General features: G+C 43.7%; 2 protein-coding genes across 3 annotated transcripts in view; one reads left to right on the forward strand and one right to left on the reverse strand.

The window, feature by feature from the left end:
- Positions 1-21,156, forward strand: part of LOC111873355 (odorant receptor 85b) — a 96,188-nt gene that overhangs the window by 1,841 nt on the left and 73,191 nt on the right. The gene's annotated exons all lie outside the window — the stretch shown is intronic.
- Positions 1,339-21,156, reverse strand: part of LOC111873352 (myrosinase 1) — a 23,013-nt gene continuing 3,195 nt past the window's right edge. Inside the window, exons 2-11 of the mRNA XM_023868004.2 lie at positions 19,185-19,318; positions 18,371-18,505; positions 16,995-17,117; positions 15,384-15,567; positions 13,324-13,418; positions 9,431-9,578; positions 8,173-8,321; positions 6,083-6,217; positions 4,504-4,610; positions 1,339-1,615 (exon numbers count right to left, since the gene is read on the reverse strand). Coding sequence (XP_023723772.1) covers positions 1,489-1,615; positions 4,504-4,610; positions 6,083-6,217; positions 8,173-8,321; positions 9,431-9,578; positions 13,324-13,418; positions 15,384-15,567; positions 16,995-17,117; positions 18,371-18,505; positions 19,185-19,318 — 1,337 coding nt within the window. The 3' untranslated portion in view covers positions 1,339-1,488. The remainder of the gene's footprint in view (positions 1,616-4,503; positions 4,611-6,082; positions 6,218-8,172; positions 8,322-9,430; positions 9,579-13,323; positions 13,419-15,383; positions 15,568-16,994; positions 17,118-18,370; positions 18,506-19,184; positions 19,319-21,156) is intronic.

The following is a 21,156-nucleotide window of genomic DNA, read 5'->3' on the forward strand; positions in this document are numbered from 1 at the left end:
GAAATCCAGCGTTTCGGAAACTGTAACTGTTACCGCCATCAGGAAACGACTTTGGACTTCTGCTTCGAATTGTTGCCATGCTCGCCAGAGGAAATTTTTATGAATATTATGACTTATTACATAGAACAGAATATTTTATCAATGTTGTAGCTGATAAATAGATCTACCAGTTCTTCGGCTGGGATACGGTTGCTTACATTTTCAGGATCATAGCATATCACACAAAATAGAACACAACTAATGTGCTTATGTTATTAAAAAGAAAAATTGGAAATGAGTATTAAACTTATATCGAAATCTCTGTCGCAACACTGGCATATCGCCATAACAGCCGTAGCTACCGTACATATTGGCAGAAATCCAGAGTAAAATTCGTCTCCTTTGGCATTTCCATTAGGATTTGAGATTCTCGTAGTTGTTATGAGGAGTTCTATTTTTTGGGACTAAATAATACAGCGCCTCAGAACCCAAAAAGAAATTGTCCAGTCTACAGACTTGTATGATGTCACTGTTACTGATCTTCTGGTGTTGTATTCCGTGTTCACATGAACCAGTTGTGTGGCCCCCTCAGTCTCCCGACCTCACTCCTGTCGACACATACTTGTGGGGCTATTTGAAGAGCATCGCTTACGCTAGGACAATACGATGTCTTCAGCGGCGCAACAGGGCTCAGTTATGCATTGCTGTAATGGTGGACCGTTTCAACATCTTCCGTAAATCGTTAGTAACTTGTCAGATGGTGTTCTTTTCACAGCTAACTAACTCTTATCCGCAACTAAGTAAAGTTGTCCCTGTGCTTAACTAATTTAGCACTACACTGTGACGGCGTACGGGGGAGTGGATGTATAGATCTACATTTTCTTGACCTCGGCACTAGTTGGAGGTGAATGGTCAGCTTCACGCCCCTGCCGCTTTACCCCTAGGGAAAGAGCCTCCGGGTACCTTTTGGCTAGGAGGTTGGGTGCGCCCCAGAGCCGGTCTGGACGTTGTGGAGAAGGGAGAATTCCGATTCGAACTCCGATCCCTCGGTCGTCCACCCCGTAGCCAGTCGCTGTACCCGATTACGCTATCCCGGCTCCTCTTATTTACCTATTCTTCTTTCCTCGTGCTTCCAGTATACGTATCTGATCGTTTCTGCTTGCCTATAGGTGCAGAGCCCGATCATTCCGTTTGAGATATGAAATTGAGACTCACCCTGTATGTACGTATATGTTAGAAGTATAAAGTTGCGGTGAGAGCTCTGAAATTAGGCAATTTCGTGCCACACACACAAACACAAGACGATGTAGACCTCTGATGGAAAGGAAATAACATCAAGTATTAATATGTACAAAAATATAAAATATATTACGTACATTTATTTAGTTTGTTTGAAGTGTTTGCCCTGAAGTCATATCTTATTGTCATTTTGATTGCAGTCCACATCAGTAGTGTACAGTTTTTTAAAAATAAATTTGCAATTTAAATCGTGCCGTCGGTAATACGAATCTAATCTCTGAAGCGTTCAGGAATCTTCCTTGTTTTCATGATCTCTGCGAGGACTTTAGCTGACTCCTTAGGGATGCGAGGAAGAGCCGGGTCTTCGAAGTCCACTGCATATATTCCAAACTTTTCGCTGAAATAAGAACAGACTTCAGATAAGACATGGATATAGAGATACGAACGCTAATACACATATTTTTTTAAAGTAATGGGCAGCTTAGTTTCTCAAGAATTTTCCAATATTCCGTGGAAGCCGAAGGTTCATTACCGTGTTCACAAGAGCCCTACACAGTATAGGGGCATTTGGAGGGCTCTTGTGAACAGTGCAATGAACCTTCGGGTTCTATAACATATTGGGAAGTTGTCGAGTGTTTGAATGACTGGTGGCCTCTCGATGAAGAGGGTTGACGTGAAGGAAGACTGCAGAAAACTGCATAATGAGGACCTTCATAACTTCTACTCTTCTCCAAGTATAATTAGAATGATCAAGTCAAGGAGGATGAGGTGTGCAGGGAATGTAGCACGAATGGGGGTGAAGAGGAATGCATATAGGATATTGGTGGGAAAGGCAGAAGGAAAAAGACCACTGGGAAGAGCAAGGCATAGGTGGGCGGACAACATTAAAAATGGATCTTAGAGAAATAGAATGGGATGGTATGGATTGGCTTGATCTGGCTCAGGATAGTGACCAGTGGAGGGTTCTTATGAACACGGTTATGAACCTTCGGGTTCCATAACATTCTGGGAAATTCTTGAGTAGCTGCAGAATTGGCGGCTCCTCCAGAAGGGCTGAGATCCATGAGTAAGAAAGTAAATAAATTAAGGTAACCTCTCAATAAGGACTCAACTCTCTGTAGTTTTTTTATTGCTAGTGAGGTGGGACTAAGTCCCTTGTACTGCGGCCACTTCTGGCCTATTGTACGAGCCCCAGATGATAGGTGAGGGTGATTGTGGAGCAATTGGTGGAATGAAGATTGGCAGGGGAGAAAACCTGCCCAAGCGACACTTTGTCCACCACAAGTCCCATCTGACCAGACCAGGGATCGAACCCGGGCTGCAGTGGTGGGAAGCCAGCGACTAACCGCTTGAGCTATGGCGCGGCCTCCCTGCAGTTAGTCAGGTAGTTACATAAGTACAGATGGTTAATTACAAGCAGTAACTTTGATCCTCAATCGTATTATTCTCTCAGGCTATGGGACTAAAGTATAATATTAAAATTGATCTTAGAGATGTGGGATGGGTTGGTATGAACCGGAAGTCATCCGCCTCAAGATAGGGACCAGTGGAAGGTTCTTGTGAATGTGTTAATGAATCTTCGGAAATTCTCGAGTAGCTGAGCGACTGGCGGTTTCTCACGAAGGACGGAGCACCATGGATCAAGGGACCGGGGGAGACATTCTAAGAGTTATGTTGACAGATAAGGCCGGAATGGGCGAACATGTGACCAACCGATGTTCTTCGTGGGTTTTCTCGGTCCTTCCATGAAAATTCTAGGGTATATCTAGAATAAGCCACGACCGTTTCCTTCCAGCTACTTTCCAATTATTATTTCACTTCTCCTACTTTTCGACGCTGTGCAGTCTGGATGCTTTGAGCATCGTAAATAATTCAGAAAAAAAAATAAATGAATGTCTTAGTAAAATAGGCCCTTGTTAGATGTTGGGACACCGAAACTTATTTCTAATAGACCTATCTTCAATACTCAGTAAAGGCGTGTCCACATTACTCGTGATCGTCCGTCTTTTACTTGTGCTCGTAAATCTTCGTCCACACTACTTCAGTTGCTCGCCAGGCTTCGGTGCGTGAGGATCCGTATATTTACTCGTAGTGTGTATAGGCTGTAGTCGTATTTTAATTTATTGGCTATAGTTTTCAAATTAAAAATTTGCTTGTTTCGTGACTTGTCATATCGCCCACCTTACTCGCGAGCATAGCGAGTTGCACGAGCACGAGTAATGTGGACGCGCCTTTAGAAGAACCGAAGGCCGCGTCATAGCTCAAGCTGTTAGTCGCTGGCTTCCCACCGCGGCGGCCCGGGTTCGATCTCGGGTTTGGTCAAGTGGGATTTGTGGTGGACAAAGTGGCGCTAGGGCGGGTTTTCTCCTAGTACGTCGGTTTCCCCTGCCGATCTTCATTCCACCAAACTCTCCGTCATCATTATCACCCGGGGCAGGTACAATAGGCCAATCAGTGGCCTCCGTGCCGAGTGGACCTAGTTGCACTCCACCCCCCCGAATTAAAAAAAGAAGAACCGAGGTCAGGTCGTATCTGTTTTGATTTATGCTTAGAGTATAGACAAATTTCTTTTTTTTTTCTCGAAAGATATTAGAGGCTTATTGTTAGTGTACAGTCATTTCTGTGTCTAATGCAACACAAACCATTCACAGTCTCTCTTTTATTTTAAAATGCCGTTAAAATCACATTCAATTTGCAGCTTGCTTCGGCCTTACAAGGTCATCTTCAGGCAATTGTTCACTAACTGCAACTGCCGCACTGCACCAATTCTTATGCCAATGCATCCCATGTTATTGCATATCGCCTTTTGCACAAAAATGTGTTTGTTTGGGAATGAACACTCTCTCTTCACTCCGCGTTGTTATTTTGCGGCGTCCATGTTGTGCCCCCTTCGTGTGTAGTTCTCGCTGTGTATCATTTGTATTCAGTTAGTGAACAATTGCCTGAAGATGTCCTTGTAAGGCCGAAACATGTTGCAATTAAATAAGATTTTAATGACATTTTAAAATGAAGGAGAGATTGAACGGTTTGTGCTGCATTGGAGACGGAAATGAGTGAACGAGTGATGATAAATCAATGCAACAGGATGCTGAAACATAATATTTATTTTTATTATTTATTTATACCCGGCCTCTGGGTTGTGCGTGAGGAGAAATGATGCAGGAAATATTTGGGGGAGTGATTTCGGTTGCATTGTGGGAGGAAGCGAGTGACAGTGTAATCCCGCATATCATTAACGTTAAAAGAATGGCACCTCTGTTATGACAAATGCCTATTGTTTCTCACCTGTATCCTCTCAGCCACTCGAAGTTATCCATCAGACTCCAGGCTGTGTAGCCTATTACATTAGCGCCATCTTCATGTATAGCTCTCAGCATTTCTTTCAGATGCTCCTGAAAGTAAACACAGTTTCCGAAATAATATTGCCTTTGTTATCTAGTGGTCAGAGTTCCTGGCTACGGATCAAGAGGTCCCGGGATCGATTCTGGAACGGGGTCAATTCAGCCTCGTAAGGATGATTGAGGAGATATTTCAAAGAAGTAGCGGCTCCAGTCTAGAAAACCGAAATTAATGGCCGTGGGGATTCGTTGCGGTGACTACGCGACACCCTCTATCCGCCAAAGTTGGCACTAACTTCGCCGACAAGCGGCGTTCGCTCGGTCGGTATAGTTCGCTTGCGGACTAAAACCACGGAGTTTGTTCTTTGTATAGGTACTCTGACTTCTACGTTCTGCCTATTTGTCGTCTATGTGCAACGACGGTTAACCGACGTTGCACATAGACGTCAAAGAAGCGGAACGCATAGTAAGATCTGCCGAGATTGAATAATTGTATATGTATTCAGCTCTTCAATTATTTGGCTCGGAGAGACTCTTAAAATAAGAAATAATTGTCATTCCTGATAGAAACTATTCTGTGTTAAATTGAGTATCAAATACTTTGCGTTATTAGTATTTAAATAGGCACGGTGTCCGTGCGGCACCTGCATGGCGCAACAATAAAAGGGCTGTTGGGAGAGGTGTTTTCTGTGTGGTCTGTTCCGAGGTACTTTAAGCAGGACAATTTTAAAGTTTAGTTAGTTGTGAGACGGTCGCTGGCCAGTAGGGACGCGAACACGGAAGTTGATGGGATCTATGGCGTTCGAAGCCGTTGCCAGGCAACAACTGGTGAAGACAGACTGAGAAGACTTAGTACGTGAACTGCTGAGTGTGCGAATTAGCAACAGCTCTATAGTTACTTGTAGTTACGATTTGTAAGTGTTCAGTAAATTCAATTTCCGATCCAAACCCTGTCTATAGTCACTTTATCATTTGACAGTATCGTCATGCGTGTTCAGAAGATCGTTGTTGGTTGTGGGATATTTATTTCTTGACATATCCTCCGCCAATATTAATACATTGTTCGCATCGCATTACCAGTGCATCAAAACCCGCATCATACAATTCTTGACTGTTGTCTCAACCACTTCGTCAACAGCGAAACGTCTGCCACCCAGTTACGAACCGCTTTACTCGACAAACACTTCCCACCGTAAACAGGGATCGTTTCTTTATGAATATCCTTTGCTTTGGGTCCTTTTGCCTACAAAAGACGCGCAATATAAAGCTGTTCTTCGGTAATACACTCTTCAAGCTCGGTCGCCATTTCGACTACTGAAACCAGCCTGTGAACATGCGCATGCGCGTCTGGTACCTAAACTCTCACGAAGCTAGACTGTGCTGCTACCTAGTAATACATATAGACAACTTATTACGTCCATTACAGCTGTTTTACTTCCATTTGTGACCTGTTTAGTGACTGTCCCTCATAGTAGCCATGGCGATTTAAAAGCCTGACTGAGAACTATGGAAAGAAATGCACTTACAGTGTAGTAATTTACTCGGCCCGTGTCGTTGAGTCCGCCGAGGTCCGAGAAGCCATTCTCAGTGATGAACACAGGAGGGTTGTTGTATTCATTCTTGATCCAGTTCAATTCCTTACGGAATCCCCACGGGGCCACCTGCAACAGTTTAACTAATCATATATTTACAAACAAATGCACAAATCATTTTAGGACGATTTGTCTCCCTGACTCCTATCCACAGTTGAAAAGGTTATGTCGAGACACTGCCCTAAGTTTTATTCCGTGGTCTTCCTCAGTCCCTCTAGGTAAATGGTAGAGTTGTCCCTGTGCTTAATTAAACACAGCACCATGAAGACGTACGGGGGAGTGGAGGTATAGTTCTACTATTCCTGAGCTCGGCACTAGGTGGAGTTGGTCAGCTTTACCCAAGGGGGAAGAGTCTTCGATGCCCATTGCATAGGAGGCTGGATGGGTCCTAGAGCCGTTCTGGACTCTTTGGAGAAAAGGAAGATGTCTTACCCTTGCACATACTCGAACCCTGGCCATCGAGCTCAAAGCCTGTCGCTGTATCGACTGAGATATTCCTGTTCACAAATTTCTGGCATAGCACCTCGAGATCACGCTACTAATACTTTCAGCAGGTTCTACATTCGCCAATCATCCTAACATTCGAAGTTGAATTACTGATATCAAAGTTAAATAAGTCACAGATAAGTAAAAATACAATTAAAATGTATACAACTGCGCGATTACCTGTTGTTTTATATGGGTGTCAAATTTTGGCTCTTACATCAAGAAATGACCAGACAAGGTGGTTCAAGAGGTAATGATTCTGATTTCTGTTCCGGAGGTGACCTATTCGAATCTTGGTCGAAACACCGACTATCCTGTCTCACATTGTTTTTGTAATTTTTCTCAGTCCCTACAGACAAGCGCGCGGATATTATCTCAGGTTAGACTACAACCACTTCCACGTTCTTTCCAAATTATTACTCAGTATAGCCTTCCACTCGGCACTAAGTATTCTGAGCTTCTACCAACTTCCTTGAATTTGCCGCGCCATAGCTCAAGCGGTTAGTCACTGGCTTCCCACCGCGGCGGCCCGGGTTCGATCCCGGGTCTTGTCAAGTGGGATTTGTGGTGGATAAAGTGGCGCTGTGGCAGGTTTTCTCCGAGTACTTCGGTTTCCCCTACCAATCTTCATTCCACCAATTGCTCCACAATCACCCTCACCTATCATCTGGGGCTGGTACAATAGACCAAAAGTGGCCGCAGTACAAGGGACATAGTTCCACCCCACTAGCAATAAAAGAACTTCCTTGAATAATCCACAAATATCAGAAACATGCAAAATGTGAGGGTTTAATGGATGTGGTTGATACAGCTATTATTCTCTGGGATGTGATGGCTTGGAGTCAGGTAGAACGTTAAAATATTTCGAAGGAACTTATCTCCGCCATCTGCCACTCTGAGGATGGAAGGACTACATTCCTCCGAAACGCTCATAACTGTACAAGACTCAACGGCTTCACATCCCAGAGAACAGCTACAAAGGAATAAATAAGGAAACAAATAGAATGCGACGACTTTCTTGAGGAGCTGAGCCACTGTTAGAAGAACTGTGTTCTTGGGAGTGTAAGTTTCGTGGAGTGGGGTGAGATTGAGTCCACTTGGTACGTCGGCCAGTAATTGGCGTATTGTACGAGCCTCGGAGGATAGATGATGAGCGTGGGTCAGTCGATAGAATGAGAGTTGGCAGGGGAAACTTCAGTATTCGGAGAAAACCTGCCCCAGTGCCACTTTGTAAACCATAAATCCCACCAGGGATCGAACTCGGGCCGCCATGGTGGGAAGCCGGCGACTAACTGCCTGAGCTTTGGCACATCTGTTTTCCTGGGCGTTAGTTACTGTCCTTGTTTTTAGGTTTGGCCAATGCGCTGTGGGTTTGATCGAGTCAATTAACTGAAACTGGAAGGTTTGTGTCACCCTCTCCCCCTTTCTCAGTGCAGTTCCAGTTACTATCCTCACTTTACACAATTATCCCTTCCGTGTACGCGGATCCCAGAAGCCAGTCAAAAGAACACGGCCTGTATATATGAATAAGTACGTACCCTAAGCCATGATGAAGCAGATGCGGGCCATTCATCATCTTGCGTTAAAATGACGCCAGAATCCCTGTATCGTGACGGCTCGTAGCCCTCCACGCCAGATTTACCCCGTAAAGCGGTGTAGAAATTGATACCGAGGAAGTCGTGTGTTCCTGTCACCAAAATCATCATGATGAATATTAGGATATTTATCCCAACCGACATACGAGTAAATGGTTATGTCATTTCTCTCATCACGAATATATTAAGTAAATAATTGTAAAGCTATCCCTGTAACAGGTCTTGGAAGCCCATAGGGCTGTGAGACGTCGAGGCTCCCACATTTTCTAAGCAGTCGAATCACAGATGGCGGTGAGGTTGTCAGCCTTACACGCCAAGCTATCCCTGTGACAGGCCGCGGAGGCCTATAGGGTTGTGAGACGTCGAGACTTTCACATTTTCTAGACAATCGGCTCATAGGTGGCTGTGAGGTTGTCAGCCTTACGCGCCAAGCTATCCCTGTAACAGGCCGTGGAGGCCTATAGGGTTGTGAGATGTTGAGGCTCCCACATTTTCTAGACAATCGGCTCATAGGTGGCTGTGAGGTTGTCAGCCTTACGCGCCGGCCGCTCTTTACCCCCAGGAAGATTCCTGGTACTCATTTCTGTTAGAGGTTGAGTCGACCCCAGGGCCATAACGCGGCTGGAAGGATTAGGTCAATTAAAAGATTTAATGACCCCATCGGGAATCGAACCCGCGATCTTCCGGCTTGTAGCATAATACCACACCCACGAATATGTATTACTACATGCATGTCCTTGTAAGTAAATACTTTGATATTTTTGCGATAAAAGCGCCATGGTAATTATAAAAGGTTAATCAACCCCGTCGAGTGTGACTGATAACATGTTTTTTCTTCTTTTCCTTTTTAATCTTTAATCCCTGACATGTTTCGGTCTTAGAGACCATCTTCAGGATATATCAATACAGGCAGAGCTGGTCAAGCTAAACCGGTAAATCAATACAACAGAATCGCCCGTATTGATACGTCCTTCTGAAGATGGTCTCTAATACCTAAACATGTCAAGGATGAAAGATTAAAAAGGAAAGAAAGAAAAAGCATTTATCAGTCACACTCGACGGGGTTGATTAACCTTTTATAATAATTGCTAGTGTGACGGACCAGGATGAACCATATAAAAGAAAGCACTATGGTAACACTGGACGAGAGATTTCTTGACCACTCTGCAGAATTGAAATCATGCTGAAGTCATCTACTTACCTCTGATATACGCCACTTCCTCTGGAGTGAACTGGGGCAGCCGTGAAGAAGAGTAACCTTCAGCAGCACTGTTTCTGTTTACCCTGTCCTTCAGCACGGCAGGATAGTCACCCTCTTCACTGAAGATAGGATGAGCGTAGATTCCCAGCTGTGGAGTAAAAGTGTTATTAATAGTTGACAGGAAATCTGTAGGAAATGAAGTTTACATACCATCAGATTAATATAAATATAACTTCGCCGACAAGCGGCGGTCGCTCGGTCGGTATAGTTCGCTTGTGGACTCAAGCAACGAAGTTTGAATTAAGTATATTTTACGGGCTATAAGATGAATAGCTGGGGTTCAATTCTCAGCAAGGGAAGAGTTTTTCTCTACTCCATTGCGTTCAGACCGGTTCTGGGACTCCATATCCACTACGTACCGGGGGTTAAAGCGGCAGGGACTTGAAGCTGAACGCTCCCATCTAGTTCCCAAGACAAGAATGATGGAGCTATACCCCCACTCCCTAACAGTTTTTCATAGCGTGGTGCTTAATTGATTAAACACAAAGTCAGTTTTACGAATTAAGTAATTCTTTATTATCCATGTATAAAATAGACAAAGATCTGTCCGTCTGTACTTTCCTCCCGGTTTTTCCCATAGAAAAGAATGGTAAAGGCAAATGGTGCGCCTCTTGGAGAGATAAGCCGAAAAAATTTCTTAAGTGTGCTGTAACATACAATGGTTCGATTCCAGGTCACTTTACTTCCTTGTTCTTTCCTCCATAAGAAACACAGTGGCACTGTGACGACATTGAGTTACATAGTTTTCGTATAGTTTGAACCAACCATGGTAATGGAATTTTTTTTTCAGTATATTATACCGTGATATGTTTAAGGCAACTGAACTATTTGCTTGTTCGATTATAAATGGCGCACTAAAATTTTATTAGCGTGAGATTCCAAGGACGTGCAGGTTTAGAGAGGGAGAACAATTCCTTTATATGGTCTGTCCCACGACAATTATATGATGAATGCCACAGACAGGACGCGTTAACCCAACGAGATGTTAAATGAAACCACCGCGAACTATAAAACTATTTTCTAAAATTCTGTACAGTTTTCTTTTTGCGCGCCAGTAAATCATTAATCACTCATGATCTTTGTATTCGAAATAACAGATGGGTGTTAATTGCCGCATGCTTTATGGCGCGAGTATACTTTTTCCAGTCTTTAATATTTTACAATCTATATATCTGGACGCCCGTCTCAAAGGGCTCGCCATGCAACACAAAGAAATTGTACATCTTGGAGAGAGAATCCGTTAATACTATTAAGTCTTCTGTTACTTTCATGGGTTAGAATCCAAGGAAATCTTTCCCCGTTGTTTTCCCATAAGAAAACCACAGGGACCACGATCTGGGAAGTGGGCGGTCACACGTTGAGTTGTTTATAATTCTGTAAACACTAGCATTGCCCACGCGCAGGTGAACGGTCCACTAGCTTGTGTAGTGCCATCTGTTAGCGGACTCAGTGATCAGTGCATACTGAAGCCTTCAAGTGGCGCCTATAGTGGTGTTCCCGCGCACTAGTTGCAACTGGTATGATCCGGTTAAGTGGACATAATCTGTACCTAACGGAACCATTCAACATCACGTAGAATGACTCGTTTACGTTTCAGATAAAGTTTGAGTGGTTTTGTGTGGAACAGATTGTTTATATCTTGCGTGTATTACGGGATTTCAAGGTAAGCTCCACTTTTTAAAACGGGACATGTTTTTTTAACTCTCACGAAAGCTGTTGAGAAGATCAATAGGAATTAAACGGCCATAAACTGAGTAAAAGTTCGCGGGATGTCGTCACTCAAGGCGTAAGAGTGAACGTAACTGCTCATTTGAGTCTTGTTCATTAGCTCTGGAACTTTTGTGAGAGTGAAAACATAAAGTTCCTCTTTAAAAAGTGAACTTAACCTTCATGTCGCGCAATAAATGCAGATACAAGCGATCAGTTTAACATATTTGTTCATACGTGTAACTACCGTCTTAAATACAGCACTTGCAGCCATTCGTCTTTCATATATATAGTGCTGTGACATGTTACAACATGTTGGTGCATACACTCTCGATAACAAATTGTTGCACTGTCATTTTAGTATATCGCATGTGAAGGCGTTAACAACAAACTCCGTTGCCTGTAGTCCTCAAGCGAACTATAGCGACCGCCGCTTGTCGGCGAAGTTAGTGCCAGATTTTGCGGATAGAGGGTGTAGCGTGGTCAGCGCAACGGATCCGTTAATCTCTCTTTTCTAGACCGGAGCCGCTATTTCCTTGAAATAGCTCCTCAATTATCCTTACGGGGCTGAGTGGACCCTGTTCCAGACCCACTACTTCTGAGAAAATCTGGTAGCGCCGGGAACCGAACCCGGGATCTCTGTATCTATAGCCAGGAACCCTTACCGCTAGACCACAGAAGCGGTCCCGTCTGAAGGCATTGGTATTTTTGATTTTAGAATCTTAAAATCTGAAGAAGAAAAAATGCTTATTCATCCCCCCCTCGTCTTGTTGTCAGGTGTCAGTGTTTTGTTTGTTCCTGCGGTGTGTGGACTCCCAGCTAAGTTGGACTGTGCTATGTGTGCACAGATTATGAATCAGAATTTGTATGAACTTTAAAATATTTTAAAGATTTTTAAATTAAAAATAACGCGTTTACATGCGACTTACTGAGATGACAGACAGTGCTACAACTTCAGTAAGAGTGCATAAACCTGATTGTGACAGAGTGGTGCCGAAACATGTTGTAATAAGATATATAAAAGACGAAAATAAGTCTTACATTTAAGACGGTGGTTACATGTATTTTCACGTGGTTGAGCAACTATAGACGGGATTTGAACTGGTAATCGGTTTTATTGGTCACTTATATTTGTAGAACGTTAACTACGACGCCGTCTTACTGAGTTACACACTCCAAAGATCACTGCAACTACAGAACAAAGTCTTCCCAGTCTTCAAAAGTCGTTGCTTGGTAGCGGCTTTCAACGATGGATGTTCCCCTTCCTCTGGGTTCCCGAACTCAGCTACCAGCTTCTCACTTCTCACTTCTCACAACTGTAACTCCCTGGCGACTGAGCCACAACTCGAAGTCAAAATTCTGTTAGACCGACGGTCAGTCGGCCAGTCTGTCTTGGTGTCAAGCACCCTTATGGGGCTCAAGACCAGATTTTTATTGTGAGGCAGTTGCAGGTTTGTTGATATGGAGCGCCTTCTCTGACGAGAGGACGGGTCTGTCGTTTAAAATTTCTGCTGGCCCTCGCCAGCGCCGTCATTCTCGGGTATGAGTGCCGCTAGACTCAATGACAATATTTTATTTTCTCAGATTCGTGACTCCCCCAAAATGGAGGGCCAGGTCCCCGTACTTATATCTCCAAGGAACAGGGTTGCCCAGTTAGACACCCAGGCACTGGGTTCCCTTTTCGTCGCCTCCTACCTCTCTCAGGGCTACGGTGCAGGTATTCGAACCCCGCTTCCAGTCGGGAGGTCTGACTCCAACCACAACTGAACTAATATTCCTCGTATATAGCCCCGGCACGGACAGCACAGAGAACCTCTCTTCCATTATTGCGTGTTCTCTCGTCGGGGAAACGTGTCCGCAGGGCTGTTCCCTAGCAACGGCTGTTGTACTGTGATCTGTTTATACAGCTGTTACTTGACGATGGGTCTACATATCACAATATGTACGGAAGGCAACAGCGCTAGACAACAAGGTGCTAATGTACGGCAGCAGCTTCGCATATCCTGTAGCTCCCTTGAAACCGAAAATATTTTGTTCGAAGCATTTCCTGATGCAATGGGTAACGAAGTAATTATGCGAGATCATGTTAACTGGTTCACTCTGTACATAGAGTGAAATTTACTTACGTTAAACTGTTGGTAATTTTCGCACGAAGCACGGTCCTCAGCAGAGCTTGACGCCGGTTCGCACCAGTTTATGTTGAGTGCAATTCCAACTTTTCCTGCACGTAAAAATGCATATACATAACATGCAACCCTTGCAAAAGCGTTCTAGTTCTCATTTGGGGTCATTACCCCTACACTTAATGCTGGTTAGACTGTATGTATAGAACCTGATAGGTAACAAATGTTTTGAAAATGTGGCACAGTTCAGACTCTTTGGAACGACGTTAACAAATCAGAACCTGATTCAGGAGGAAATTAAGAGGCGATTGAACTCGGGCAATGTTTGCTACCATTCAGTCCAGAACCTTTTGTCATCTCGTCTGTTGTCCATAAACATAAAAATTAGAATATACAAAACTATAATTTTGCCTGTGGTTCCGTATGGGTGTGAAACTTGGTCTCTGACATTAAGGGAGGAACATAGACTGAGGGTGTTGAGAAGAATATTTGGACCAAAGAGGGATCAAGTGACAGGAGGTTGGAGAAAACTGCATAATGAGGAGCTCCATAACTTGTACTCTTCTCCAAGTATAATTAGAATGATCAAGTCAAGGAGGATGAGGTGGTCAGGGCATGTAGCACGAATGGGGGAGACGAGGAATGCCCATAGGGAATTGGTGGGAAAGCCAGAAGGAAAGAGATCACTGGGAAGATCAGGACGTAGGCGGGTGGACAATATTAAAATGGATCTTAGATAAAATGGGATATTATGGACTAGATTGATCTGGCTCAGGATAGGGACTAGTGGAAGGCTCCTGTGAACACGGCAATGAACTCTCGTGTTCCATAAAATGCTGGGAAATTCTTGAGCAGCTGCAGAATTGGCGGCTCTTCAAGAAGGGCTCAGCTCCATGAGTAAGTAAATATAGAACCTACTTCTGACACTTTCTCGTCAAAATCAAATCAACGATACGGATGTGAATCTGCACTGTATGTATCCCTGATTTAACGGACTAATTTGGGAGGGGGTCCGCTATTGCCAAATCTCAGTAAAATGACATCTGTATGAAATCAGAACTCCTTCAAATAACAAGTGATATATTTTGAAACACTCCGCAACCCGTATTTACGCGGAAAACGACAAATTTGGCCATTATATCATGCATTAGAAAACATGAATAAATAATATTAAATTACTTATGTCTTCAAACAAGGAAAAACGCAACAAAACGTTATGTTTTGGAATTACTTTGCACCTCTTCCATGTTAATTGTCAGTCCTGGCGAGAGAATTACTCCATTTGCTGAGGAGGATGTAGGGAAGTTATCAACCGGAAAATAATGGGGAAGTGAAATTGAAGTAGAGCTACCCCTGCAACAGAACATGGAGACCCATAGGTCGAGGCTCCAGCACTTTCTAGACAATCGGCTCACAGATTGCGGTGAGGTTGTCAACCTTACGCGCCAAGCTATCCCTGTAACAAGCCGTGGAGGCCCATGGGGTTGTGAGACATCGAGGCTCATTTTCTAGACAGTCAGCTCTCAGATGGCGGGGACCTTGTCAGTCTTACTAGCCAATCTATCCCTGTAACAGGCCGTGGAGGCCCATAGGGTTGTGAGACGTCGAGGTTCCCACATTTTCTAGACAATCAGCTCTCGGATGGCGGGGACCTTGTCAGCCTTACGCACCAAGCTATCCCTTTAACAGGCCCTGGAGGCCCATAGGGTTATGAGACTTCGAGACTACCACATTCTGTAGACAGTCGGCTCACAGATGGCGGTGAGATTGTCAGCCTTACGCGCCAAGCTAACTTTGTAACAGGCCGTGGACCCCCATATGGTTGTGAGACGTCGAGACTACCACATTTTCTAGACGTCAGTTGCCTTTGAACGGACTACACGGCGTTGTATCTCAGAATAATAGTTGTATAAAAAATTTAGCCCTCTGTTCTAATTCTTGTGCGTGGCAAAAAAGGGATATCCCAGTTAGCTCCTAGGACCGGATCGATGAGTACCGCTGCTCCTGACAATGGACAGAACGTCTAGCATAACACACCATCCTTCAGAACCCTTTGAATGTACCTCCTTGCTGTGCTCTGAACTCTTGATCATACAAATGGTAGATTCTGGCATGAGAGTGGATCACAGTGTGCGCCGCAAGGTAGTCACCGATACCGGGTGTGTTGATTGAAGGTGCCATTCCTATTTCAGATGCATATCCATCCATGAAGGTCAGGGGTTCGTTGAATGTGAGCCATAGCTTCACCTGGAAATATCGTTTAGTTGTAAAACCAGTATCTGCAGTTATTTACATAAACTGTAACAAATATAGAATTAAAATGTTTCAAATTGACTGTTTAAGGAGTTAGTTTCGTGTGCCAAAAAAGTTTCCTCAACGGGCAGGTGCCCAGGTTGAATCTCGACCTCGACGTGGACTATCCTGAGAAGTATCATGATTTTGTTCAGTCCCTCCAGGCAAATCCCGAGAAAATGTCTTTAATTGGCAACGACCTCTTTCTCTCACATCTTTGCAATTTATTATTCTATATATTAACCAGACATTCGACTTTATACTGGGTGTCCCAGGAGGAAAGTTCAGTATTCTTGGAGGTCATAGTATCTGGCATTCTAAGCAAAAATATGTATATGTACATGCATCCTATTCCGAACGGTTTCCGAGAGAGCTCTATTTCACTGTGCAGTTCCCAATCTTTTGATAAGAAAGAGATATTACGTACTGTTTCTAATACCGGTATTTGTTGTTCAAGTGACAAAGTTGGTACAGTTTACTCAGTATAATACATTTCCGAAAATTCCACCGTCAACATCAATGCACTTTGCAACTCGTGTGAGAACATGGCGTGTTGCTCGTCTGTACAGTGTACAGTGTACTGTGCAGTGAAATAGCTCTATCTTGGTGCAACTCGTGTGAGGACATGGCGTGCTGCTCGTCTGTACAGTGTACTGTGCAGTGAAATAGCTCTATCTCGGTGCAACTCGTGTGAGGACATGGCGTGCTGCTCGTCTGTACAGTGTACTGTGCAGTGAAATAGCTCTATCTCGGTGCAACTCGTGTGAGGACATGGCGTGCTGCTCGTCTGTACAGTGTACAGTGAAATAGTTCTATCTCGGATACCGTTCGGAACAGGACACATGTACATATACACTTTTTCTTTTAGAATAACCGATACTATGACCTCCCAGAATATTGACTTTCCTACTGGGGCACTCTGTATAGTCTCAATTACTGGAAAGTATAAAGTATACAGTGTTCTAGAATGTGACTTCGTGTAATCTGGTAATATCAGAGTCGGATATAATGGGGGAGCCACTGGGGCGGTCACCCCTGCGCCGCCACAAAACAAATAGAACCCATAGATTTTATTGAGACATTTGCTTCCAAAAGATCACTAGAAGCTTTTTAGTAATTTTAGTTATTGCAAGAAAAATAAGAACAACAAAAAAGGACTGTCGGAACCTAGTTTCTTTTGCCTCTGCATTTTGATTGCCCCGGGGTACCCCACAACTATAAATCTGGCTGTGGGTAAAACGTTGACAGACTCTTGCTGCTTCCATAAACAAGCGGCACTACGCCATTTCATAACACACAAGACCCCAATCTAAGTATTCATCCCCATTAAATCTAAGTCACATCTGCGTGTGCTTTAGGGGGAGTATAGAAAATGAACTCACCCTGTCTCCAAAGTTTTTAAACAAAACGCGAGCGTAATCTTCAGAGTACTTTGCTAGTAACAAATTTGGCCATCCTCCTAGATCTTGGAGTGGCTGAGGTAGATCCCAATGATACATAGTAACCTGGAATATAATTCAAACATAGCGTATATCGATACACTCCTTTCATTCACATTGAATTATTAGTATGTTGAAATGCTTTGTGGCACACAATGACAAATATATCGATAACAATTTCCATACCCTCAGAATTAACACTGAAATGTAAAAGCTATTCAATTTATATACTAGGAGCTGGGATAGCTCGGTTGGTATTAAGTTACCGACTGGACGATCGGGGATCGGTTCTCGGCAGGGCCAAAAGATTTCTCTTCTCCATACAGTCCAGACGGGCTCTGGGGCCCACTCAGTATCCTGAAAAATGTGTACCTGGCGCTATATCTTCGGGAGTTAAGCGGCCGGATCGTGATGCTGACCATTCACCTCCATCTAGTGACGAGCTCCAGCTATACCTCCACACCCTCATATTCCCTCAAGGCATAGTGCTTAATTATGATATTAATTACAGGGATAACTTTATATCCCGGTCGGTATAGTAACGGGCTACGGGCTAGACTGCCGGGGTTCGATTCCCGGCACAGACAAGATATTTTTCTCTATTACACAGCGTCCAGACCGGCTCGGGGGCTCACGCAGACTCCTGTAGAATGGGGACCGTGGTTATTTCCCCCGGGGGGGTGGATTTTGGGTCGTGGAGGTGACAACCCACCGCCTAGTGCCATGGTCAAGAATGGTGGAAGTATACCGCAATTTCCCCACATGTTTAATTAAGCACAGAGACAACTTTGTCTTTTAACTTTTGTATATATACGTACTGTAGGTATGAGATCTGTCATTTTAACTACTTAATTTCGGATTACCTTAGCGATGAAGTGTCGAATGTTAACACGATACGTGAACGTATTTTATATGGCAGTACACGAATGGGTGAGCAATATTTTGCTTCAGTATATCATGTCTGTTATGTGAATATTGGCACTATTTTGATGTGTATATCTGAACTGAAGTACACTATACAGCATAAAGAAGGATTTGTAAGATTGATTATTTTTGTATGGTATTCGTGGGAGGTGGTGTTAAACGTTGGCCTTGACACGTGATTTGATGACATAAGACCGGAGTATACTGCAGGAGAGAGCACGGAAAGTTAATAGTATAATAATAATAATAATAATTTAATTTTCTTTTCTTCTATAGAAAGAGCATAATTGGTGTACGTTGTGCATTTACAGTTTCATTCTCTTTAGAGATTCCTTGTTAACTTTCGCAACAAAATATTTTCAGTCATTATTACTGTGATGTTCAGTGGTACTTACCATTGGTTCTATCCCATTGGCTAACAGCTCGTTTATGATGTTGTTATAGTAGTCAATGCCGGCCTGGTTCACAATGTTATCGTGTCCCTCTGGGAGAACACGGGACCAAGATATGGAGAAACGGTATACTTGTGCCTGAAAATGTTAACAATTTGCTCATAAATTTTCTTCTGCCCCTCCAACATAATGTTAAATAAGAGTCTGTGAACTTATTCTATTTCCCTTATAGACTGGCAAAGTAGCAGGTAAAATTAGCTTCGTATATTAAACTTCACGTTTATAAATCACAAACGGGGAACAACGAAACATTCTGGCTGGAACGTTAGCAAGCATTCCCCGAATTTAACATGATCTTAATATGTTAATAATTATGTATTGTTACTGCCCGTGCACCGATGCTTCACAGTATACGTATAAATACATATAAATGTGTGCTTTCTGAGATCCCAGTACGTTATTTCTAACTATAGTGGAACAGACCAAAGAATTCTCACAGATCACCCCCCACCCATCTTCCTGCACACCCATTTACTCTTCCCCCCCACTCCCTATTCCAATGCTGTAGTACTCGTTCTACAGCATTAGGTGAGGGTCACCAATAGGCGGACTAGGATGGTAGAGGGGGGGAAGAGGCCCTCCCCTCCCAGCAACTTTTACCTCCACTACCACTGTGAATTCGTTGGTCGGCTGGATTATAGAAGTTAACTGTCCCTGATAATGTGCTTTCGAGTTCTATAAAAGCCTAGATGAGCAACTGTAAGGGTTTCAAGGACACTACAGCAATGAGTTTGTACAACCATGAACAGTTACTTACCCCAAGCTCCTTGAGAATTTTAATGTCCTCCTTGTACAGATGATAGGAGTCATCTGCTTTGTCTCCTGTAGCACCATCGACTACGTAATCAGGGTGTTCGTGTGTCAGTGTGTCCCAAATGTTGGGACCCTTTCCTAAAATGTGGGACCATAAAAGAGGAGCGTTAACAAAGCCGTTTACGAGTGAAATTTGGTACCTTATTCTGAGGGAAGAACATACTATATCGAAATATTTGAGAACTGAGCTTTGAAAGATTAAGAATGAGGCCAATTTCGTCGTGAATTCCTGATAAGTGCAACACGACACATGACCTGAGGTTCACACAGCTTCGGTCATAAAGAGTCGTTATCTTCTTGGTCAGGTCGTCTGGTGAATCAACAGACGTTTCTGAGTAACTCACTGCCTCTGGCCGCTCTGGCTTCCCGCGATCCCGGGTCTGGTCGTGGGGTTTGTGGTGGACAAAGTGGCGATGGGGCGGGTTTCCCCTGCCAGTCTTCATTCCACCAAATTCTCCATCATCATAATCACCCGGGGCAGGCTACAATAGGCCAATCAGTGGCCGCCGTGCCGAGTGGACCCAGTTGGACTCCACCCCCCACTAAGCGAATTAAAAAAAAATTAACATCTTGACAGCTGTAAAATTTAATAGAGGCATAACTCAAACTGCAGACCCATACATCAAAAAGTGGGATAAGTCTGCGACAAACTGTTGATTCGAATGCCGGAATCAATCTCCAAGAAACTCAGTATTTATATCGTGCCCTCTGAGACCATCTTAACGGCTTATTTCATAAATCCCTCTCATCAGTAATTTTGTTTTCTGTCCCAAGTGTCTTAACCATATATTCAATTTGCAGTGAAAAGAAAGTAGGCGGTTAGTTCTTCCCAGAACTTCTTGCTTGATTTAGATGAATTCAGGCTTCAAAGGGTTAATGAAAGGCGGATGATTGTAGGCAGATGAGGTAAAATGTTTATGAGATCTGTGAAGAATCATTGTAAAATAACTGAGAGCATAATAAAGACATGAGGCCAGAACCGGCGATTTTGTCACGGAACGAAAAAATCAGAGGAAAATATGGAAACATGAAAGTGAATCTCCAAAGAATGGTTTGAACCTGCACACCTAAACAATTCGCAACATACAGAATATTGTGACATGACGTCTGAAAGCCGGCTTAGTGGAGCCAGAGTAGACACTCATTGCTAGGTAACGACTCGGTCAACAGGATCCCGCGGCAACGAACACGCAATCAACAGTCGCGGCATTGTTGGGCTATAACAATGGTGTTATGGCCCAGATTTGAGATTGAAGAGGGTATGGTATTACCCAAAAGCTAGAGACTTGCGAAAAGAGTTTCGCAGCTATTGCCGTAAATTGTAAACACCAGGACTGGCAATTAGGTTAAGAATGTGACTGCACAGCAGGTCTCTGTCATCACAGAGCAATAGCTTACCTCACTCGGACACTGGATTTAATCGTAAGAGACTGCTTACGCAGCAATAAGACGCAAGGGGTCCGCCCACAACCACCCATGAGAGCCAATGAGGAGGTTATTATGAGGATTGAGGACACTGAGGGGGAGTCAGCTACCCTCTGTCGTCAACGCTGAATCAGCGAAAGAAAACGATAAATTAGGGAATTTCGGGGGATTTGAAGGACGTTCTAACACAGAATATTCGGTTGTCAGCCGAAGGCTCTCTTCAACATGGGTCTGACTAGCGGAGGCAGTGGGCCTGCATCTTGTACTACAGGTGGGTTTGTTTACGCATATTAGCCATGATGATTGATAATATCGTTGTTTCATAGTATTGGTGATACAGTGTTGTCGAGCTATTGAATGTGCAATTTCCAGTGTACCCAGTGAGCCCTGAGGGTAGGATAATAGGTTCATGTCAAGGCCTAGGATATTAGCCAGGCAATCAGTGATTTATAGTATATATGTTAGGGTTGTGGTTAGTATGTAGGGTAGGA

Source organism: Cryptotermes secundus, unplaced genomic scaffold, assembly GCF_002891405.2.
Source record: "Cryptotermes secundus unplaced genomic scaffold, Csec_1.0 scaffold2171, whole genome shotgun sequence".
NCBI lineage: Eukaryota > Metazoa > Arthropoda > Insecta > Blattodea > Kalotermitidae > Cryptotermes > Cryptotermes secundus.